At 43.6% G+C, this 24,371-nt stretch overlaps 1 protein-coding gene across 2 annotated transcripts in view; it reads left to right on the plus strand.

Annotated features, from left to right (window-relative positions):
• Nucleotides 1-24,371, plus strand: part of UBE2L3 (ubiquitin conjugating enzyme E2 L3) — a 60,553-nt gene that overhangs the window by 12,838 nt on the left and 23,344 nt on the right. The window contains exon 2 of one of the 2 annotated variants that reach the window (XM_032309816.1): nucleotides 6,147-6,242. The exons of the other annotated variant lie outside the window; for it this stretch is intronic. Within the exon in view, the coding sequence (XP_032165707.1) occupies nucleotides 6,147-6,242 (96 nt within the window). The remainder of the gene's footprint in view (nucleotides 1-6,146; nucleotides 6,243-24,371) is intronic. 2 annotated transcript variants of the gene reach the window in all.

The raw sequence follows: 24,371 nt of genomic DNA on the forward strand, positions 1-24,371 counted from the left end.
GGGTCTATTCCCTGTTATGTAGAGGAGGGAATATATGTTGGTGCCTCAACACTGTCTTGGATTTTAAGAACTACTGTGATATAATTATGGAAGGGAATGAAACTAACATTAATTGAATATCTTCAAGGGGTGCTAAGTGTTAAGCACTTACAGTGTTTTTTGTAATTCTCAGTAGAGCCCTATGAATTTGGTTTCCTATTTTTCAGGTGAGACTACTGGAAGGCTGGGAGCTTCAGGGGGAATGAAGGGTGGGGCAGGGGCTTAAGCTCAGGCCTGTCCAGCTCCAGGGGCTTCTGCTCTTTCTAGTCCAATGACAGTTTGACAGCTGTTGAAGCAACTGATTGTCAAATCAAAACATTGTTTCTCTGTATAATATATAAAAGTAGTGCTGAAGAGAATGGTTGAGGATTGCAATATACTGAATTTTTTGTCTATAGGAAGTTTCAGAACAGAGAACAGTAAAGTAACCAATGTAAGTCATAGTAAGCATTCATTTTTTTAAAAAAAAAGTTAGAAAGATTTCCAGGTTTCTGTTACCACAGACTTGTTGCAGTAAAAAGGATTCCTTACACTGCTTCTGTGTGCCTGGCTCAGTGGGAGGTGTTAGCTCTTTTAGGAGCTTATTTCTAGTCATGGAAATGACACTGAATTAATCAGAGCCTCAGTTATCTTCCTTTGTAAAAGATGGGATTGGATAAGCATGGTGGGTTTTTTGTTTTTTTTTTAAGATTTTCTTTATTTATTTGGGGGAGAGAGAGTGAGAGAGATCATGAGCAGGAGAAGGGTAGAGGGATAAGCCGACTCCCCAGTGATCAGGGAGCTCAATGTGGGGACTCTGTGGGACTGGATCCCAGCACTCCAGAATTATGACCTGAGCCGAAGGCAGATGCTTAACCAACAGAGTCTAGGCGCACCGGGCATGGTGGTTCTTAAACGGGCGTGCACCTCAGTGTTACTGGGGGACTTCTTGGCACAAGTGCCCAGCCTTGTTCTGGAGATTCTGATCCTGCAGTTCTAGAATGAGGCCTAGGCACGATTCAGGCTTTCTCCCTCCACCCTCCCTCTCTGTCCCATCTCTCTGCATATGAGTATTAAATAACTCTCCTGGGGCCTTTGGGTGCCGTCTGATTGAGAGTCCCCCAACATTAGTTAACACTTGAGCCAGATTTGGCTCCCAATTGCTTCCCAAACATACCCGGTGATTTCTTCCTTCTGGGGCTTTGCATACATTTCTAACACATGGACACACCTGTTCCCTTCTCTGCAATGGTTTGGTTTTTCCCCCATTCTCCAGGGCCTGACAGCTTCCCTTCCATGAACTGATTATCCTCTGCTGTTGCCTGCTGGGCCTCCCTTGCTCTGACCTCCAGGTTACTAGAGTAGTACTTCTCTGCTCTTCTAACCTCATCTCAACAGCCAAGAAGATGGTGCTCAGCTTTACTTTTTGTGGTTCCTTTCGGGGTACAGTGTGCTCTTTTCCAGTCAACAGATAAGAAATTACAGGATGCTGTCGAATATGCTTTTTAAAACTATATAAGCACCCCCTACCTTGTGACTTGCTGTCCATAGCACTGATTTGACATCTGAAGCAGCCCTGGCTTTCACAGCTGATTTTTCCTCTGTACTTCTGTCTGGATTTCTTTCTTTTTTTTTAAGATTTTATTTATTTGACAGAGATCACAAGGAGGCAGAGAGGCAGTCAGAGAGAGAGAGGGGAAAGCAGGCTCCCTGCTGAGCGGAGAGCCCGATGTGGGGCTCCATCCCCGGACCTTGAGATCATGACCTGAGCCGAAGGCAGAGGCTTTAACCCACTGAGTCACCCAGGTGCCCCCTGTATGGATTTCTTAAAGAGGACCATGGTCACAAGCTAATTTTGAATCACTGGCTTGTGAAGGGTTCTCAGGTCCTGTGTGAGGGTTGTTTGGGAAGATTTTGAATGGTTGTTTGGGAAGATTTTGAATGGTTGCCCATCGTAGATCTCCAAAGAAGAAAAAAAGACTTCCTTAAATACTTTGCCCAAACTCAGATGCACACACTGTAGTTTTGTGACAGCCCACTGTGGATAGCTGTCTCCTGCTGTCTTGATGAGCTGAAGGTTCTGTGGGATGTGGAGTAGCCCGCTCCTGCTGGGGTCAGGGTTGTCTTCTGTTTGTTTCTCGGAGCTATTAGTCTGTGGTCTGTTTCTGGAGCTTGCCGCACCCTGGCCTGGGATGGGCATCAAGCTCTCTGGGCTAGAGTCTAGGCAGTGGGCTTTTCCCCTTTTGAAGAGCTGGGCAGCATGCCCATGCTCTTTTGGCGTCCCTCAGTACATTGAGATCCACCTCTGGGATCAGAAATGGACCTCATTTGGAGAAGCACTGCTCTCTTTCTCCTTTACCAATTGCCGTGGCTGGGAAGCCTGCTCTTCCCTACCAGGAGGAGTGAGCTAGTTGGCTTGTTCTGCTTTCCCTCGTGCTCTTCTTTTGGGTTGTCAGTATTTGGGTTGTCCTGGCTGATCCAGGACAGCTTCTTGCAGAACTGAAACAAACCTTTGTGGGCTTATTTTGTAAGCTCCTGTCGTTCTTGGCTTTGGTCTTCCTGACTCTGTTCTGGAGCTGGGTCCCTCTGTTTTCCTTTGTCAGGTCCCTTTTTTCCCATCATTTATAATAATAGTACCCTTTTGAATTTGAACTCTGAACTTACATTGGTCTCTTTAAATTCCTTCTCCAGGGGCGTCTGGGTGGCTCAGTGGGTTAAAGCCTCTGCCTTCGGCTCGGGTCATGATCTCAGGGTCCTGGGATGGATCCCTGCATTGGGCTCTCTGCTCAGCAAGGAGCCTGCTTCCCTTCCTCTCTCTCTGCCTACTTGTGATCTCTGTCTGTCTAGTGAATAAATAAAATCTTTAAAAAACAATAATAAATTTCTTCTCCAGTTCTTCCTTCTCAGGTTCATGCTGAGTTACAGGAGAGCACTTTTGCTTGAGGATTTGTCAAGCATCTTGAGTCATCTTGCCTTTTCGAGTCTCAGACCTTTGTATGAATCTCTTTTCTCTGAATGACTTGAATCCATTCTTCAAGTTGTTCTCCTTGGTGGAGGTGTGGTTGGCATTGTGGGCGGAATAGTTCTTGACTGGAGGGCCTGCTTGTGCAATGCAAGACTTTTAGCATCCTGGCCTCTGACGGTGCCAGGGGTTCTCAGCAGCTGGACCTCTAGAGGATGTTGGGAAATTGGGGTGGGGTGTGGTGTCACAATGCTTGGCATGTAATGGGCAGGGCTCGGGATGCTCAAGTGCAAAGTCCTGCCTGGATGGCGGCGCCACCCTGTTGAGAAAGGCTCTCCTAGGGCTGCCCAGCATTCCCTGGAGATTTATAGGGCTTGCTAGCTTGTTTGTTTGACTTGGTTTCTCTCACTTCTGCCTTGTTGTAATCACTTCTTCCTTGTTGGTTAGAATTATGCAAAGGAGGTTGCCTCTTCCGCTCTTTGGTAAGCTTAACTTGACAGCAAGGTAAATTGAGAGTTTATCTGATGACCAGCAATTGATAACGAAGCGTTGGAGTCCTTGAGCCTCCCAGTTCTGCCAACAGTAGTGTCACCTTTCCTCTCTGGCATAGGGTAGGAGGAATGGCATCCTCTACCTCAGTATGGCTTTTATCTTTGTGCATGTATCTCTTTCTCTTTTTAAGTAGGCTCCATGGCCAGTGTGGGGCTTGAATTCATGACCCTGAGATTGAATCATGTACCGACGGAGCCAGCTGGAGACCCCAATGTTCATGTGTCTCTTGGTGTCAGAGCACCAGTAGGTGCCCTCTCTGTACTCCTGCCCACGGTGCCCACTCCTTCTTCCCTTTTTCTTGAGCAAGGTGCAGGTTTTCACTCACAGTTTATACTGGAGTCTCATCTTGCCATATTTTTGTAATTCTTTTGAAATTTACCTTCTTGGCTTATTACTGATACATCCTGTTGTTAGTATGTGGATTTCTGAAGCCACAGATTATATGTACAGATTATTTTAAAACTAATTTTCTCCCATGAAAAGTGAATATGATCTCACTGGTTGTCCAGTTTCAGAGCTCTCTGGAATTGTTTTTCTGACTACTTTTGGTTTAAAACATTTCTGATAGCTTGGTAGGATTTGTGTCTAGCTGGGAATCTTTTTCTAGTATCTTGCATCAGGGACCAGAAGATCAAATATATGGAGAGCCTTTTCTATCCCAGAGTCTTTTTTTCCTCCCCACTACCCAGCTTCCTGTCCCTTCACTATCCTGGTAATTAAGCAAGTATTTGAGCATGACCATGAGCTCCTGGGGCTTTTAGATCTCTGCCTTCAAGCTTGCCCTCATGGAACTTACATACTGTTCAGGGAGTGGGACAGAGTGGTCGTAGAGTGAAATTTATTTACTCCCCATCCTGAAGGCTTCTTTGTCCCCAGGGGAGTGTTTCTGATGAGTCCTGGGCACTAGCAGGAGGACCAGATGGCAGTTGGCAGGTTGAGTGGTCTCTCAGGTTCCATGCTCTCCTTCCTCCAGGCTCAGGAAGAGGGGCGGGACCATGCCTTCTCCACCGCAGGGGCCACAGCCACTGCAACTAGCTTCCTCACGGAAGCTGAGTGTTGCTTAGAAATGGAGCTACTCTCCCAGTGGCAGTGGCTCTCTCCTCTCACTGTGGAGCTTGTTAAAAATCCCCCATTTCAGACTCCACCCCACAGTTGCTGGACCAGAATTTCCAGGGCTGGGGCCTTAAGCCCAGGTGGTTGTGGTGGGCAGCTAGCGTTGACAAGCGGCAGCACCCTGTGGGAAGAAACTTGGTCGGGCGTGTCGCCTGCCGTGAAGCACCGGCATGTCCCAGCTGTCTGTTTTGCGTGTTCATTTGATACCCTTCTCAGCCCACTCCATGCCGGGCAAACCACACATCCTCCAACTTAGAACCTGTGACAGTGGCTCAGTTCTCACTTCGTCTGGAATTGTTTCCCCACGGGGCCTTGTAAACTGTTGCTGGTGTGGTGGGAATGTGGAGTGCAAAGGATCTTTTGGGCTTGAAGTAGTTCAGAGCTTCTGTGCCGTTGTGGGCCATCACATCACACAAGGAGGGGCTTCCCAGATGCAAAAGGGTACATGGGCTGGACCAACAAGGAGGAAGCCAGGGCCCTTGAGGAAGCTGTCCTGCCTCCTCAGCTGGGTGGTGGTGCTCTAGGGATGCAGAAGAAGGTACCCAGGACATGGAGGAGGTTTTTGTACCAGGAACATGAGGCCAGGTTGGGCTATTGGAGGAATTGTGTCACTGCAGGTGTCTGAGAATGGAGGAATATTGGGAAGGTGAGCAGACAGGCGCACCTTGGGTCTTGGGTCATGATGCCTGCTGGAGGTTGACTGGAGTTGTTGGAGAAGCGGTGGTGCACAGTAAAAAACAAGCGACAGACTGTAGCCTAAAGACCTCTCAGGCAGGGCCCTGAAGTAGTTAGTCCCTTGGTCATGCTTTCTGGAGGAAAGGCATGTGCTGCCTGGACTATTTGTATAATAATCCCTCATTTGCAAAGGGTTCTGTTATGTACAACATGATTTCCCCTTCGTTGTGTTCAGCTCTGGGTCTTACTACCCCTCTTTTGAAGCTGAGGAAACAGAGGGTCAGTGAAAGGCTCCTGTCCCCCTCCCATCCCAGACTAGATAGTTCTCTTCGCCACGTGTCCCTGCTGACACAGAGTTCTGAAATCACACTTACGCACTGGGTAGAAAACCTGGTGGGTATGCGTTTGCTCCTAGTCTTTGACATCTGACTCATAGCTTAATAAATCTTGGTCGGAAGAAATCAGGTCTGTAGCACCTTCTTGCACCTCTGCTGCGTGACTGCCCTGTGCAGGGGTCTGAGGGTGTTTAAACAGAGGTCTGGTGACCAGCCCAAAGAGGAGGTGATGTGTCTGCAGAAGACAGTTACTTATCCCACTGAGTTCTGTGGGGTCACTGAAGTGGGGCCTGTCTTGGTCTGGGGCATGGGTTTGAGGGGACCACTGTGGCTCCAGGCCTCTTAACCAGACCAGTCACAGTCTAGTCCACACTCTGCAATTTGGTCATCAGTGGTTTTGGCACTTGGTTTAATTTGAGGGAGTCAGGAGGGATCTTAATGTGTGGTGCTTTCCCCTATTTGACACCCCTTTATGCTTTGTTAATCAACAGGAGCTTGAAGAAATCCGCAAATGTGGAATGAAAAACTTCCGTAACATCCAGGTTGATGAAGCTAATTTATTGACTTGGCAAGGGCTTATTGTTCCTGTGAGTATTGAACACTTCCACTTCTTACCAGATTATTCTTCAAGGTGATGTGTGTGCTGGGCTGACCTCTCTGCTCCCAAGTAGGCTCTTAGGTGAGGCAGCCAAGAGATGTGCAGAAGTGGGCTGTCACTCTAGGATATAATAAGGCAGGGACTTTATCCTCAGGTGCCTGAGTAGAATCCCATCTTTTGTAAGATTCTGGGGGGCCCCAAGTGTTCCACGTCTGTGGTTATTGCCCAGGGAAAGGAGAGTGTTTTTGTGCTCCTCTCTTCCCTGGCTTCTCCATGCCTGGCCCCGTTTGTCCAGACGGGGCTGCCTTCTCTGACCTTTCTTGGGAGATGGTGGCTTTCCCATCTAGATCTTTTCTTTGCTTCCCTGCCCGGTTTTGCATCTGTATGTCTAAGCCTCTGGACACTTGCGTTCCAGGCTTTATTCCTAGTACCCTCCAATATGTGCCTTCTGTTGGTTTCAAATCCCTTTGTCTAATGGCCTGCCTGGTCCCCTCACCCAGTGTCTTGTTTGGGGCTTCTGCCTCTACTTTCTGACCCCTACAGCTCCTGTTCCCTCTGCCTCACAGACTTCTGCCCTCACATCGGCTCAGGCTTGCTCCTAACAATGGCCTTCCTGTGGCCTTCCTGTCCTCTTGATTTAGTGTCTGCTCTTTGTCCATCCTTTCATCTCCTCACCCCTTGAGAGCCTCATCCTGTACTAACTCCAGTTTGCAATCCCAGTTTCTCCCACCCTCCTAGAACCATCTCACAGTGAGCACATGGGTTCCCCTCTGTCCTCAGCACCTCAGCCTCAGCAGCCGTAGAGCCTGCTCGCCTCTCCAGCCTTTGGAGCCCGTGCAGCCTCCGGTTCTGTGACCTTGTACCACTCATTCCTGTCTTGCTGCTGCTTCCTGTGAGCTCTCAGACATGGACCTTGTTTAGTCTCCTGCCTTTCTTTAGTGCTGTTTCTTGGGCCCCTGCTTCATCCAGCATCATAGATGACTAGATTATTACTGTACGTGAAGGAGTCCTGTCCTTGCCTCTGTTCCTGCCCTCTCCCCAGAGCCACACCCTCTGTCCATGAGGTGGCCTCACTTGGACACCGTGTGCCTTCCAGTTTCCCCAGCTCACAACCAGGACTTCATCGCGAGTGCTCCCTTCCTTCCTGTTCTTCAGTCTCCACTGCCTCCTCTTTTCATCCCCACTTTCCCTGTGAGCCTCAGGCCCTTTTCTTGTGCCTGTCCCTGCACTACATTGTTGTGTAGACTCTTTCCTTATGGGCAGATTGGCTACTTTGCCAAAGCAGAACATAGAACATGCTGACTCTAGATGCTTTCTTCTTCTTCTTCTTTCTTTTTTTTTTTTTAAGATTTTATTTATTTATTTGACAGATAGAGATCACAGTTAGGCAGAGAGGCAGGCAGAGAGAGGAGGGAATGCAGGCTCCCTGCTGAGCAGAGAGCCTGATGCAGGGCTAGCTCCCAGGACCCTGGGATCATGACCTTGGCCAAAAGCAGAGGCTTAATGACTGAACCACCCAGGCGCCCCAGAGGCTTGCTTCTAATGCTGATTATAGGTCATGCCTTTTTAAAAAGTCCTTGCAACTTGAACAGCAGATACTGGATTCATGCTTTATTTTCATGCTTGTTTGAATAATGAAGGAAAGATACACTTTATAGTGTTTTCAGTACACACTCAGAAATTTTAAATGTGGGAGCATCCAATCTGGTTTTGAGGATGAGTGTTTAAGATTTCTCCAGGCTTGCAGATGGTGGGACTCAGGGCATAGTGCGTAGGTGGTAGAGGAGCCTCTGGGTGGGAAGGTTCAGCCAATAACCCCAGGGCTTACCCGCTGTAGAGAATCGTTAGGTGCTAAGTGGAAGGGTGGCCAGGACCATCTGTCCTGTCCCTTTTCTAATTGCAGTTTTGTATCCTACTGACATTAGAAGAGTTAATCCATGGATCTGTTCAAAAATGACAAGAATGAATGGGATGGTTTTGAGTAGTCAGACTTGGGGCAGTCTCCCCCATGATGTCAGTGGCCTGAGAGTGCAGGTCAGCTCCAAGGGTAGGTGGCTGTCAGCAGTCTTAAACCAGAGCATTTCAAGGCCTCCCTCTGTTGTCATGTTGGCGGAGCCTTTGCAATGGACTGCAGTTTCATAAGTCCAAGGTGGAGACTGTTGTGGTAGAATGCAGTGTGCTTGGGTTGAGTCTCTAGGGACTGGCCAGGCCAAAGCCTCACTTTCCATTTAGTGGAAGCTGAGTCCAGAGACAGTAGGCCATAGCTACTATCTCCCCATTCCATTGCCTCTTCCCATTTCTCTCTTGTGTTCTTACTATGGTCACTGCCCAGGGACCCTGGCTTGGTATAAGGAATGTTTCAAGGAGGCAGTTACGGTGCTCTTGGCAACCGATCCCTCAACGGTCTTCACTAGTACCCCACACCTGGGCCTCCGGTCTTGCTGTACCATAGGGCCCAAGTCAGTAGGGGGAATCTTCTCCCCAGACTGACCTGGGGTACACCCAGCTGGGGTGAAGGCAGGGCCAGGCTGGTAAAGGCATAGTAGTCCAGACGCATGCCTTGACCACCTGGTCCTGGTCCTCTAGGAGTGGCTTAGTAAATACTGTAGCTCAGAGAAGGGGCAGACCCAGACTCACCAGAGAGGAAAGATGGGAGTGAACCAGATATGGTGCTTCCTTGAGGCATTTCACTGTTACTAAGGCAGTTCAGGCTTATTCCCTTTAAACTCTTGTTTTTATATAAATTTTTTTCATTTGAAATTCAGAGGTGATAGCTAAGGAAGAAAATGATCTCATAATCCTACCGTGAAGAAATGCAGTAAGTTTTTGGGCACCTGCCCTTCAGGAGCTGGAGGCATGGTGGTGAGCCTTCTTGAATTTCTCACCCAATGAGCACTTTCATTCTTCATCACTATTATTCCTCCTAGCCTTTTTAATGAACCATTTGATAGTTTCATAATTATCACGTATTTCCATCATTTAGTCATTGCCTCGAAACTTTGTGAATGTAACTTTTGATACCTGTACAATATCCCATAATACTTGTGTTATCATTTATTCAGTCATTCTTTAATTTTGAATTTTTTTCCATTTTTAAGATAATTTATCCATGAGCATCTGTACGTGAAAATCTTAGCATCTTTGTTTATTTTAGGTTTGATTTTTTATTAAAGTTTTTACTTATTTTTTTAAAGTAATCTCCATACCCAACTTTTTTTTTTTTTTTAAGGTTTTATTTCTTTATTAGAGAGAGAGAGCACACAAGTAGGCAGAGTGGCAGGAAGAGGGAGAGGAGGAAGCAGGCTCTCTGCTGAGCAGAGCGCCCGATGCAGGGCTTGATCCCAGTACCCTGGGATCGTGACCTGAGCAGAAGGTGGAGGCTTAACCAACTGAGCTACCCAGGCGCCGCATACCCACCATTTCTTAAAGTCATCTCCATACCCAACTCAAAACCCTCCTGAGACTGAGAGTCGGATACTCTGCTGACTGAGCCAGGCGCCCCGTATTTTATGTTTGATCTTAAGATAGCCGTAGTCTGACTGGGAGGATGAGGGTTATATTATATATATCTATAAGCCAGCTTATTGTCAAGTTATTTCCCAGAAAGTTTGTGCCAGTTTATACTTTACGGACACCGTCTGCCTGTGCTTGTCCTTGTCCGTCGTGAAGGTTTCTGGGTGTTATTAAAGCAGGCTCTGGGGTGCCTGGGTGGCTCAGTGGGTTGGGCCGCTGCCTTCAGCTCAGGTCATGATCTCAGGGTCCTGGGATCGAGTCCCGCATCGGGCTCTCTGCTCAGCAGGGAGCTGCTTCCTCCTCTCTCTCTCTGCCTGCCTCTCTGCCTACTTGTGATCTCTCTCTGTCAAATAAATAAATAAAATCTTTAAAAAAAAAAAAAAGCGGGCTCTGAATGGCAGTAGTTCAACCCCCAGGCTCTGCGGTCTGATTGCCCCAGGTGAGAACCCTAGTTCTGCCTCTGACTGGTTTGGGGATCTCTGGCAGGTTAAGCAGTTTGTCCTGGTATCCTCACATCTAAAAGGAGTACTCATCTCTCTGATTGTTGTCCAAGTTCAGTAAGTGCGTGTGTGTGTGTGAAGTGCTTAGTCTCACTCTTACTATTAAAGTCTTTGTGGGGCTCCCTGCGAAACTGTTGGTGCTATGTAGCAAAGAGCCTGTGAAGCAAGTATACGGAAAGAAATCATTGTGCCAGTGTGACAGGTGCAAAGATACTCAATTAGATTTATGTCTTAGTCCCATTCAGGCTGTTACAGAACAAAATACCAAATACTGGTTAGTTTAACTTAACAGAATTTTACTTCTCACCGTTCTGGGACCTGGAAGTCCAAGATCAGAGTGCAGGTCTGGGGAAGGCCTTGTTCTTGGTCACACACTTACCATGTATCATCCATGTAAGGGAAGGAGCAAGCTAGGTCTCTGGGGCCTGTTAAAAGGTGCCAATTCATTGATGAAGGCCCTTCCCTAGTAATCTAATAGCTCCCTAAAGGCCCCATCTCCTAACACCATCATGTTAGGCATTAAGTTTTCAGTGTATGACTTTTGGGGCTACACAAACATTCAGACCACAGTAATGTGCATTTCTAATTTTGTCATTGTAGTTGAAGGTTTTGTTATTAATTTATTGACTGTTTATATTTTCCATAATCTGTTATCTGTCTGAGTTTTAGTATGCTGCTTTGTTGAATTGTAGGAATTCTGTATAAGTCCTTTGTGTCTAGGAAAAATATTTTTCATCTTATTGTTTTCTTTCCTTCCTTTTTTATTTAAGAATTCTTAACTGGAGGGGCGCCTGGGTGGCTCAGTGGGTTAAGCCGCTGCCTTCGGCTCGGGTCATGATCTCAGGGTCCTGGGATCGAGTCCCACGTCGGGCTCTCTGCTCAGCGGGGAGCCTGCTTCCTCCTCTCTCTCTCTGCCTGCCTCTCTGCCAACTTGTGATCTCTCTCTGTCAAATAAATAAATAAAATCCTTAAAAAAAAAATTTAAAAAAAAAATAAAAAAGAATTCTTAACTGGAAAGTTTCTCTTAAAATTTATGAAATTTTTTGCTTCATTATTTTTTTTTTAAATTTTATTCATTTATTTGACAGAGAGAGAGACCACAAGGAGTCAGAGAGGCAAGCAGAGAGAGAGGGAGAAGCAGGCTCCCTGCCAAGCAGAGAGCCTGATGCGGGGCTCGATCCCAGGACCCTGAGACCATGACCTGAGCCAAAGGCAGAGGCTTAACCCACTGAGCCACCCAGGCGCCCCATTGCTTCATTAATTTTTTATTGTAAAATACATTTGACATAAAATTTGCCATTTGTGGGGCGCCTTGGTGGCTGAGTGGGTTAAAGCCTCTGCCTTCGGCTCAGGTCATGATCCCAGAGTCCTGGGATGGAGCCCTGCGTCGGGCTTTCTGCTCAGCAGGGAGCCTGCTTCCCTTCCTCTCTATCTGCCTGCTCCGCCTACTTGTGATCTTTCTCTGTCAAAAAAAAAAAAACTTTAAAATTTGCCATTTGTAAGTATACAATTCAGTGACATTAATTATTTTCAAAATGTTGTGCAACCACCACTGTCTAGTTCCAAAATTTTCCATCACTTAGAGAAAATGTATCCATTCACTAATAAACCCTACTTCCCATGGCCCCCCAACCCCTGGGAACCTCTAATCTACTGTTTATGAATTTAACTATTAGAGATGTTTTATGTAAATCATATAATACTTGTCCTTTCGATCTGGCTTATTTCTCTTAGCATAATTTTTCAGGGTCATCCACGTGGTACCACAAACCAGAACTTCATTCATTTTTTATGGCTGAAGAATGTTCCACTTTGTTTTGTTTTTTTGTTTGTTTTTTATTTTTTTATTTTTTTTTTTTAAAGATTTTATTTATTTATACAGAGAGAGATTATAAGTAGGCAGAGAGGCAGGCAGAGAGAGAGAGGAGAAAGCAGGCTCCCTGCTGAGCAGAGAGCCCGATGCGGGCCTCGATCCCAGGACCCTGAGATCATGACCTGAGCCGAAGGCAGCGGCTTAACCCACTGAGCCACCCAGGCGCCCTTTTTTTTTTTTTTTTTTTTTTTAAAGATTTTATTTATTTTTTGTTTGTTTTTTAAAATATTTTATTTATTTATTTGAGAGACAGTGAGTGAGAGCATGAGCGAGGAGAAGGTCAGAGGGAGAAGCAGACTCCCCATGGAGCTGGGAGCCCGATGCGGGACTCGATCCCGGGACTCCGGGATCATGACCTGAGCCGAAGGCAGTCGTCCAACCAACTGAGCCACACAGGCGTCCCTCCACTTTGTTTTTATACCACATTTTGTTTATCCGTTCATCTCTTGATGGAAACTAGGGTGAAAAAAAGACACTAGGGTGTTTCTACCTTTCACAACTGTTGTGAACATTGGCATACACCCTGTGTACTCTGCTTGAGTCCTGTTTTCAGTTCTTTAGGGTGTATATGTAGGAGTAGAATTGCTGGATCATATGGTAATCCCATATTTTTAAACTTACTGAAGAACCGCCAAACTGATTTTCACAGTGGCTGCCCTGTGTACAAGCATTCCAATTTCCCCTACATCCTCACCAACATTTGTTATTTTACTTTTTAAAAAAGGTATACCCATTCCAGTAGATGTGAAGATGGTATCTCATTGTAGGTTTGACTTTTTTTTTTTTCCCCCTCATGACTATGTATGTTGAATATCTTTTCATTTGCTTGTTGGCCATTTGTATATGTTCTTTGAGGAAGTGTTAATTCAACCAAGGCCTTTGCCCTCTTTCCTTTTCTTTCTTTTTTCCTTTTTGAAGTAGGCTCCATGCCCAGTGTGGAATCTAGCATGGGGCTTGACCCTGAGATCAAGACCTGAACTGAGATCAGGAGTCAGACACTTAACCATCTGAGCCACCCAGGTGCTCCAAGATTTAAGTTTTTTAGAGCAGTTTTAGGTTCACAGTAATGTTAAGAGAAAAGAATAGAGATTTCCTACATACCCTCTGGCCCCACACATGCCTAACCTCCCCCATTATGGACATTTCTTACCATTTCTTATCATTTGTTATGATTGATGAACCTACATTGTCACATGATAATCACCTAAACCTATTAGGGTTCATCGTTGGTGTTGTAAATTCTGTGGATTTGGAAAAATGTATAATGGCACATATCCGTTATATTATCATACGGAGTATTTTCACTGCCCAACAATCCTCTGTATTCTACTTTTTCATTCCTCCCTGCCCCTCTCCCCGACCTGGTTGTCCTATGCCCACCCACAGCAACCATTAATCCTTTTACTGTCTCTGTAGTTTTGCCTTTTCTAGAATGCTGTTTGGTTGGAATCATACAGTATGTAGTCTTTTCAGCCTGGCTTCTTTCAGTTATAATCATATACAGTTAAGTTTACTTCGTGTCTTTTCATGGCTTGATAGCTGCTTTCTTTTTCGCACTGAATAATATTCTGTTGTCTGGAAATACCACAGTTTATTTATCTGTTCTTGTTTGCTTCCAAGTTTTGGCAGTTATAAATAAAGCAGCTATAAACATTTTTAGTTGGGTGTTTGTGTTCTCCTTCTCTTTAAGTTATAGGAGTCCTTTATATGTTAGAGATATTAAACCCTTATCAGATAATATGATTTGCAAATATTTTCTCCCATTCTGTGGGCTGTCCTTTCACACTTTTGGTAGTGTCTTTTTTTTTTTTTTTTTTTTTTTAATTCATGTATAGTTGATACTCAATGTTACATTAGTTGGATAGTGTTCTCTGATGCACGGAAGTTTTTAATTTTAATGAAGTACATTTTGTCTGTTTTTTCTTTTGTTGCCTGTGCTTTCAGTATTATATTTAAGAAATCATTGCCTAGGGACACCTGGGTGGCTCAGTTGGTTAAGCAGCTGCCTTCGGCTCAGGTCATGATCCCAGCATCCTGGGATCGAGTCCCACGTCGGGCTCCTTGCTCAGCGGGGAGCCTGCTTCTCCCTCTGCCTCTGCCTGCTACTCCGTCTGCCTGTGCTTACTCTCTCCCCACCTCTCTCTCTGATAAATAAATAAAATCTTAAAAAAAAATAAAAAAAAAAAAAATAAAAAAAAAAAAAAGAAATCATTGCCTAACCTAAGTCATACAGGTCTTCCCCTCCCCCCCACCTTTTTTTTAAAGTGAACTCCACACCTAATGTGGGCGTTGGACTCGTGACACTTAGAGTAAGAGTTCTACCCACGGAGCCAGCCGACCCCTGCTCCGTTTTCTTCTAAGGATATTTATATTTTAGCTCTTAAGTTTATATCTTTGATCCATTTTGTTAATTTTTATATGTAAAAATTATATATATAAAGGTTCACATTCCTTATTTTGCATGTGGACATCCAGTTTTCCCAGTACCATTTGTTGAAGAGACTTCTCTTGATCTTGGCGTCTCTGTCAGAAATCAGTTGAGCATGTATGTGGGGGTTTATTTCTGGACTCGAGTTCTAGTCTGTTGGTCTGTGTGTCTGTTTACCAGCCACACTGTTTTGGTTACTGTAGCTTTGTAGTAAGTTTTGAAATCAGAGGTACGAGTCCTCCAACTTTGGTCTTCTTTTTCTTTTTTACTTTTTTTGGGGGGGGAGTAAAGATTTTATTTATTTATTTGAGAGAGGGAAAGAGAGAGCACAAGCAGGGGGAGCAGCAGAGGGAGAAGTAGGCTCCTGCCTGAGCAGGGAGCCTGGCACAAGGCTCGACACAAGGCTAGGATCATGATCTGAGCCAAAGGCAGACCCTTAACAACCGAGCCATCCAGGTGCCCCATGCTGTTTTCGTTCGTTCTTTTTTTTTTTTTAAAGTAAACCCTCTCCCCAACATGGGACTCAGACTCACAACCCCAAGATCAAGAGTTGCATGCTGTATCAACTGAGCTAGTCAGGTGCCCCTTTGTTCTTCTTTTACGAGATTGTTTTGGCTGTTCAGAGTTTTTTGAGATCTCATAAGAATTTTAGGATAGGTTTTTCTGTTTTGTAAAAATAACACTTGGGATTTTGGTGGAGCTCACATTGAATCTTGAGATCACTTTGGGTGATATTTTCATCCGAATATTAAGTCTTTCAGTCTATGAACCCAGGATGTCTTTTCATATATTTAGGTCTTTAATTTCTTTTAGCAGTGCTTTGTAATTTTCAGTATGTAAATTTTATATCTCTGTTAATTAGCTCAGGCTGCCATAACAAAACACCATAGACTGGATGACTTAAACGACAGTAATTAATTTTTTCATGCTTCTGGAAGCTAGATGTCCTAGATCAAGGTTTGGCAAGGTCACTTTCTGGTGAGGACTCATCCTGGCTTGCAAATGGCTACCTACTTTGTGCTACCATGGAGAGGGAGAGGGAGAGCAAGGGAGTTCTTTGATGCTTCTTGTAAATGCAGTAGGTTCTCCCCACCCTAACCTGCAGTTCAGTTGCCCATAGTCAACTGTGATCCCAAAGCAGATGATCTTCCTTCTGACATATCTTCAGGTCAGTATAGTAGCCTGACACTATGTTAGCATGCTTACGTGATTTACCTTACTTCATCTGATCTGATGTCTACGTGATTCATCTTACATCATCTGATCGCATCATTACAAGAAGAGTGAATACAGTACCATGAGCTATTTTGAGAGAGACCACATTTGCATAACTTTTATTATGGTATATTGTTATAATTTTTCTATTTTTTTTTGTCAGTCTCTTACTGCCTCATTTATAAATTAAACTTTATCATAGGTATGTTTGCATAGGAAACAACATAGTATATAGAGAATTTGTTACTACCTATGGTTTCTGATACCCACTGTGGGCCTTAGAAAGATTACCACGTGGATAAAGGGGGACTACTCTACATTAATCCTGTTGGATCAGGGCTCCACCGTATAACCTCATTTAGTCTTAATTATTTGCTTACCCCAAATACAGTCACATTGGGGTTTGGGGCTTCAGTATATGATTTTGGAGGAAACACATTCAGTCTATAACAGCCTCCTTGGTTAAATTTATTTCTAGGTATTTTATTCTTTTCAATGTTGTTTTGAATGGACTTGTTAATTTCCTTTTTTTGGATCATTCATTGTGTATAGAAATGGCACTGATTTTTGTGTTGCTTTTGTATCTTGCAGTTTTTCTGAGCTCATTTATTCTGTGTGTTAGGGTTTTCTACGTATAAGATCAGGTCCTCTCTGAGTATGGGTAGTTTTATATTTTCCATACCAGTTTGGATATCTTTTACTTCTTTTTCTTGCCTACTTGTCCTGGCTAGAAGCATCAGCACTTTGTTGAATGAAGTGGCAAAAGGAAGCATCCATGTCTTATTCCTGATTTTAGGGGGAAAATGTTCAGACTTTCACCATTGAGTATGATGTTGGCTGTAGCTTTTTTTTTTTTAAAGATTTTATTTATTTGACAGAGAGAGAGAAATCACAAGTAGGCAGAGAGAGGGGAGAAAGCAGGTTCCCTGCGGAGCAGAGAGCCCGACGCGGGGCTGGATCCCAGGACCCTGGGATCATGACCTGAGCTGAAGGCAGAGGCCTCAACCCACTGAGCCACCCAGGTGCCCCGGCTTTAGCTTTTTATATATAACTTTTGTGGTGTTCTCTACCTAGTTTATAAAGTGTTTTTTCCCTGAAAGTGTGTTAAGTTTTTGTCAAGCGCTTTTTCTGCATCACTTGAGATGACTGTGTTTTTTTCCTTTATTCTATTAATGTGGTGTATTACATTGACTGATTTTTTTTTTTTTTTTTTAATTTAGGCATCCTGGAATGAATCCTACTTGGGGATGGTGTATAATCGTTATATGCTTCCAAATTCATTTTGCTAGTGTTTTGTTGAAGATTTTGGCTCAAAACTCATAAGGGATTTTGTAATTTTCTCGTAGTGTCTTTGGCTTCAGTGTTAGGGTGATGCTGGCCTTATATAATGAGTTATGAAGTGTTCCCTCTTTGGAAGAGTTCTGGAAGGATTGGTGTTAATTCTGTACACATTTGGTGTAGGTTGTCAGTAAAACCGTCTGATTTAGGACTCATCTCGTTGGGAGGTTTTTGATTGCTGATTCAGTCTCCTTGGTCATTACAGGTTTATTTCCATTTTCTTTTCGTGATTCAGTTTTAGTAGATTTAATGTTCCTGAGGGTTTGTCCACCTCATCTAAGTTCTCGAGTTTGTTGTTGTACACAGCTGTTCATGGTACTCTCTTACAGTCTTGTTTATTTCTGTAAAATTGGGAGTAATGCTTCCACTTTCATTTCTCATTTGAGTAATGTGAGTCTCCTTTCTTTTCCTTAGTCAGCCTAGGCCAAGGTTTATCAGTTTTGTTGATCTTTTCAAAGAATCAGCTTTTGGTTTCATTGCTTTATCTCTTGTTTTTCTACACTCTGTTTCATTTATCTCCTCTGTAATTGTTATTTACTTTCTGCTAGCTTTGGGTTTCGTTTACTCTTCCTTTCTTCATTCCTTAAGGTGTCCAGTTAGGTTATTGATTTGAGATCTTCCTTTATGGTTATTATTAGTGTTCACAGCTGTACATTTCCCTCTGAGCACAACTTCCACTGCATCCCTGAAGTTTCTGGTCTGTTGTGTTTAAATTTTCATTCATCTCAAGGTATTTTCTAATTTCCCTTGTGTTTTCTTTTCCCTTGACCTATTGTTTGTTTGTTTGTTTGTTTTGTTTTGTTTTTTAAAGATTTTATTTATTTAACAGAGAGGTCATAAGTAGTCAGAGAAGCAGGCAGAGAGAGCCGGGGAAGCAGGCTCCCTGCTGAGCAGAGAGCCCAACACGGGGCTCACAACCTGAGCCGAAGGCAGCGGCTTTAACCCACTGAACCACCCAGGCACCCCTTGTTTGTTTTTTAAGAATATGTCTGATTTCCACATATTTGTGAGCTTTCCAGTTTTCCTTTTGTTATTGACTTCTGGTTGCATTCCACAACGGCCAAAAAATATACTTTGTGTGACTTAATGTGGTTTATTGTGGAGAATGTTTCACAGGCACTTGAAAAGAATGTGTATTCTGCTGTTGTTAGAGTGTTCTGTATATGTTAGGTCTAATTGGTTGTTCAAGTACTCCCATTTCCTTGTTGGTCTTCTCTCTTGTTCTCTTATTGAAAATGGGGTATTGGGGGCGCCTGGGTGGCTCAATTGGTTAAACCACTGCTTACGGCTCTGGTCATCATCCCAGAGTCCCGGGATCGAGTCCTGCCTTGGGGTCTCAGCTTGGCAGGGAATCTGCTTCTCCCTCTGACCTTCTCCGCTCTCATGTTCTTTCTCTCTCTCAAATAAATAAATGAAATCTTTAAAAAGAAAGAAAATGGGGTATTCAAATCCCCAAAGATTGTTTTAGAACTTATATTTCTTATATTTCTCTCTTTGTTTCATCAATTTTTGCTTCATGTATTTTGGTTCTTATGTTTGTTGTATATAGGTTTATAATTGTTGTATCTTCTTGATGGATTGAACCTTTGTCAATATATAATGTCCTTTCTTGTATTCTTTTTTACTTAAAATCTATCTAGTTTTATATTAATATAGTCCCCGTAGCTCTCTTTTGGTTAGTAATTGCATGGAATATCTTTTTCCATCTTCTAGTTATTTTTTTTTTTTTAAGATTTTATTTATTTGACAGAGAGAGAGATCACAGGTAGGAAGAGAGGCAGGCAGAGAGAGAAGGGGAAGCAGGCTTCCCGCTGAGTAGAAAGCCTGATGCAGGGCTTGATCCCAGGACCGAGGGATCATGACCTGAGCTAAAGGCAGAGGCTTAACCCTCTCTTCTCCCAGGGGGCCCCGTTACTTCTGACTTCTTTATGTCTTTGTAAAGCGAGTCTCTTGCAATCATCATATAGATGGATGGCATTTTCTTATCCATTCTGGTAATTTTTGTCCTTTTTAAAAAGATTTTATTTATTTATTTGCCAGAGAGAGCACGTGCACAGGGTTAGGGTTAGGGTTAGCACAGGTGAGCACAAGCAGGGGGAGTGGCAGACTGAAGGAGAAGCAGTCTCCACGCTGAGGCAGCCACTGCTCAACTGCCAGTTGTCCCATCTCTGTCTTTTAAGTGGAGAGATTATCCATTTACATTTCAAGTAATTATTGATAAAGTGTTTGCTTCTGTTATTTATCTCTTTGTTTTCTGGGTGTCTTAAATGCTTTTGTTTCTAAGTTCCTGTATTATTGCCATATATGTTGATTTTTTGGTAGCATACCATTTTGATTCCCTTCTTTCCTTTTATGTATACTTACTAGTTATTTTCTTAGGGGTTAACTTGCGGATTACAATTAACATCTTAATCTGTTAACAACTTGGTTTGAATAATACTAGCTTAATTTTAATAGTGTTTTGTTTTTTGTTTTTGTTTTAAGATTTTATTTATTTGACAGAGAGAAACAGTGGGAGAGGGAACACAAGCAGAGGGAATGGGAGAAGGAGAAGCAGGCAGGCAGCCCGATGCGGGGCTCGAACCCAAGACCCTGGGATCATGACCTGAGCCGAAGGCAGACGCTTAACAACTGAGCCACCCAGGCTTCCCAATTTTAAGTTTTTAAACACCCTTCTCCTATACATCTCTATTACCTTATTTTTATCAATACCATTTTTATTTCTTTTATATATTTTTTATTTTTTAAAAAATTTTATTTACTGATTTGTTAGAGAGAGAGTACAAGCAGAGGGAGTGGCAGGCAGAGGGAGAAGCAGGCTCTATACTGAGCAGGGAGGCTGATTTGGGACTCCATCTGAGGACCCTGGGAGTGTGACCTGAGCCGAAGGCAGACACTTCACTGACTGAGCCACCCATGCGTCCCTACCTCCCACTTCTATATGGATACTGTTGTAAAGAGCAGTTAAAACTCAAAGTACAATAATCTATATTACTAGCTTTTATATTTTTCTGGTAGTTAAATTTATTATTCTTTATTTCTTCATATGGCTTTAAGTTACTGTCCTTTCGTTTAGCCTGTTGGACTCTTGTATTTCTTTTAGGGAAAGTGAAGATTCTCCCAGCTTTTTATTTGTTTGTTTGTTTGTTTGTTTAAGATTTATTTATTTATTTGACAGGTAGCGAGAGGTAGGCTTCCTGCTGAACAGGGAGCCTGATGTGGGGCTTGATCCCAGGACCCTTGGGATCACCACCTGAGCTGAAGGCAGATGCTTAATGACTGAGCCACCCAGGGGCCCCCCCCCCAGCTTTTTTAAAAATCTGGGAATATTTTAATTTCTCACTCATATTTGGAGGATAGTTTTTGCTGATGTCTTATTCAGCCCCTTGAATATGTCATCCCACTGCCTTCTGGCTTCCATGGTTTCTTTTTTTTTTTTTTTTTTTTTTTAAAGATTTTATTTATTTATTTGACAGAGAGAAATCACAAGTAGATGGAGAGGCAGGCAGAGAGAGAGAGAGGGAAGCAGGCTCTCTGCCGAGCAGAGAGCCCGATGCGGGACCCGATCCCAGGACCCTGAGATCATGACCTGAGCCGAAGGCAGCGGCTTAATCCACTGAGCCACCCAGGCGCCCATGGTTTCTAGTGAGAAATCATTCGTCTTACTGAAGATCCAAGAAATCACTTCTCTTTTACAGCTTTCGATATTATCTCTTTGTCTAGGCACCTGGGTGGCTCATTTGGTTAAGCATCTAACTCTTGGTATTAGCTATAGGTCTTGCTCTCAGGGCTATGAGTTCATGCCCAACATTGGGCTCCACACTGGGCTTGGAGACTACTTTAGAAAAAGATTATTGGGGTACCTGGGTGGCTCAGTCATTAAGTGTTTGCCTTTAGCTCAGGTCATGATCCCAGGGTCCTGGGATTGAGCCCCACATCAGGCTCCCTGCTCAGCAGGGAGCCTCCTCCCTCTCCCTGTGCCTGTAGCTACCCCTGCTTGTGCTTGCTCTCTTTATCTGTCAAATAAATAAATTAAAATCTTTTTTTAAAAAAAAAAGCATCTCTTTGTCTTCGGTGGTTTGACTGTGTGTTTTGGTATAGATCTCTTTGAGTTGATTCTGCTTGAAGTTCATTAAGCTTCTTGTATGTGTAGTTTATCTTTCATAGAATTTGGGAAGTTTTTGCACATTATTTTTCAAAAAAAATTTTTTTTGCCTGTTTTCTCTTGCTTAGCCTTCTGGAGGTCCCGTAATGTGTATTTTGGTCTTCTTAATGGTATTCCATATTTCCCTAGGCTCTGTTCACTTTTCTTCATTTCTTTTTCTTTCTGGTCCTCAGACTGGATAATTGTCCTAACTTCAGGCAGTTCTTTCTGATTCTTCCACTTGCCAAAATATACTGTCACACGCCTCTGCTGTGGCTTTCGTTTCAGTTATTGTGTTTTTCAGCTCCAAAATATGTTTGTTTCCTTTTTATAATTTCTGTCTATTGGTGTTCTCATTTTGTTCAGAAATCATTTTCCTGGTTTCATTTAGTTCTTAGTCCATGATTTCCTTTATCTCTTTGATCATGTTTAAGACTGTTGATTTTAGGGGTGCCTGCCTGGCTCAGTCAGAAGAGCATGTGACTCCTGATCTTGGAGTTGTGAGTTCAAGCCCTACATGGGTGTAGAGATTACTTAAATAAATAAATAAATAAAAACTTAAAAAAAAAAAAAAAGACCGTTGATTTTAATTCTTTGTCTAATAAGTCCAGTGTTTAGACTTCTTTAGGGATGGTTTCTGTCAGTTGGTTTTATTCCTTTAGATGGGTCACACTTTTTCTCTTTCTTTCTTTCTTTTTTTTTTTAAGATTTTATTTATTTATTTGACAGAGAGAGAGATCACAAGTAGGCAGAGAGTCAGGCAGAGAGAGAGGGGGAAGCAGGCTCTCTGCTCAGCAGGGATGCTGAAGCAGTTGCGGGGCTCGATCCAAGGACCCTGAGATCATGACCTGAGCCCAAAGCAGCCGCTTAATCCACTGAGCCACCCAGGCGCCCCTCTTTTTTTTTTTTTTTTTTAAGGTTTTATTTTTGGGGCATCTGGGTGGCTCAGTTGGTTAAATATCTGAGTTCTTTTTTTTTTTTTTTTTTTTTTTTAAAGATGTTATTTATTTGATTGAGAAAAAGCACAAACGGCAGGGACAGGGAGAAACAAGGTCCTTGCTGAGCAAAGGGCCTGATGCCGCACTTGATCCCAGAACCCTGGGATCATGACTTGAGCTGAAGGCAGACACTTAACCAACCCAGTGAGCCACAAAGGTGCCCCAAGTATCTGACTCTTGATCTCAGGGTCATGAGTTCAAGCTCTGGGTTTGGCTCCATGCTGGGCATAGAGCCTACTTTATTTATTTATTTTTTTAAAAATACTTTTTTTTTAAAGATTTTATTTATTTATCAGAGAGAAGGGGGGGAGAGAGCGAGCACAGGCAGACAGAATGGCAGGCAGAGGCAGAGGGAGAAGCAGGCTCCCTGCTGAGCAAGGAGCCCGATGTGGGACTCGATCCCAGGACGCTGGGATCATGACCTGAGCCAAAGGCAGCCTCTTAACCAACTGAGCCACCCAGGCATCCCCATAGAGCCTACTTTAAATTGGGGGGGTGGGGAGAGAAAGGATTTTATTTTGTTATTCATTTATTTTTAAAGATTTATTTGAGTGTGTGTCAGCATGAGTGGAGGGAGGGGCAGACCGAGTGGGGATGCAGACTCCATGCTGACAACCGTGAGATCATGACCTGAGCTGAAACCAAGTCAGCTGTTCAGCCAACTGAGGCACCCAGGTGCCCTGAGATTTTATTTTTAAGTAATCTTTATACCCAGGGTTGGACTTGAATTTTTAACCCCAGGATCACATACTCTATGGACCTAGCCAGCTAGGCACCTCTCCTTTTCTTTGTGTACTTCGTGGTCTTTGTTTTTGGTGGTGGTGTTGAAAACTGGATATTTGAATATTATAATGTGGAATCAGATTCTCCCCCTTGCCCAGGATTTGCTGGGGTTTTTTTCGTTTTGTTTTTTAAGTGATATCAACAGCCAAGGTAGGGCTTGAACTCACAACCCCAAGATCAACAGTCACATGTTCTACTGACTTAGCCAGCCTGGTGCCCTGGGGTTTGCTGTTCTTGACTGTTGAAGGTTTCATTTGTGTTTTACCCCTTTTAGGGCTGTAATTTCCTTGAATGCCAAAAGCCTAAAAAATTAAAATAAAATAAAGAGTTTCTCTCAGTCTGTGCAGACTGGCTCCGTGCTGGGGTACTACTTTAACGCGTAGCCATGTCAGCTGCAATTCTCCCATAGCCTTTACTTATTGCTTACATTGATGCTACAGTTAGCCAGTGCTGAAAGCTACAGATTGGCCTGTGACTGCCCAGCAGGTAGCCTGCCCTAGGCATATGCATGACTTTCTCAATTCCCCAGTATCCCAGGGCACATTTGAAGGCCCTAGTTTTCCCCGGTTTCTCCTTGGCTTTTCCTCTTTGCTTTAGGAAGTCTATTGTATGTCTCAGTCACTCTCTTTGCTCCAGTTGGCTGTGGGCTTTTCATTGCCTCACAGTGTTTTTGAGCAGGGCGGGGATTTTCCACCCTTGTGTGGATTCTGAGTTAGGCAAAACAAAGGTAAGCGCCTTGTAGTCAGCCCCTCAGATTGCTCTAAGACCGGTTTGAACAGACAGACGCAGTAATTTCCAAGTAAGGTCTACTCTGCTCCCTCTGGAATCAGGGACCAGGGCCCCACGCTGGAAATAGAGGCTGCCTTCTTGCAGACTTCTTGCAGTCCTGCTAGGGAGCGGGTGGAGTAAAAGCGAGTAAAATTGCCACAAAGCTTTCCTGCCAGTTTTCAGTTGCCTTTTTCTTGATTCTGCAGTCATTCCGTTGCTGTAAACCTTGGATTGTTTTCCAGAGTTCATATGAAGTTGGTTCTGACAGTTTCTGTGGGTGTGGGTTTTTTGTTTCTTTGTTTTGTTTTATGTTTCTGTGGAAGGGAGTTTGGAGCTGCTTGCTTTGCCATTTTGCTGATGTTGCTCTCTAAATTTGTAAATTTTAATCAGGAATGAGTGGATTTCATTAAAGGCCATATTACTGTCAATTAAATTTTATGATATGGGTTTTTCAAAGTGGCGTGTTAATTTCAAGTCTCTTCCTTTTCTGGATTAACCCCTCCTTCATCATGAGCTACTTTAAAAATATTCCATTGTAGGGATGCCTGGGCGGCTCAG

This window comes from Mustela erminea, chromosome 13 (genome assembly GCF_009829155.1).
Source record: "Mustela erminea isolate mMusErm1 chromosome 13, mMusErm1.Pri, whole genome shotgun sequence".
Classification (NCBI taxonomy): domain Eukaryota; kingdom Metazoa; phylum Chordata; class Mammalia; order Carnivora; family Mustelidae; genus Mustela; species Mustela erminea.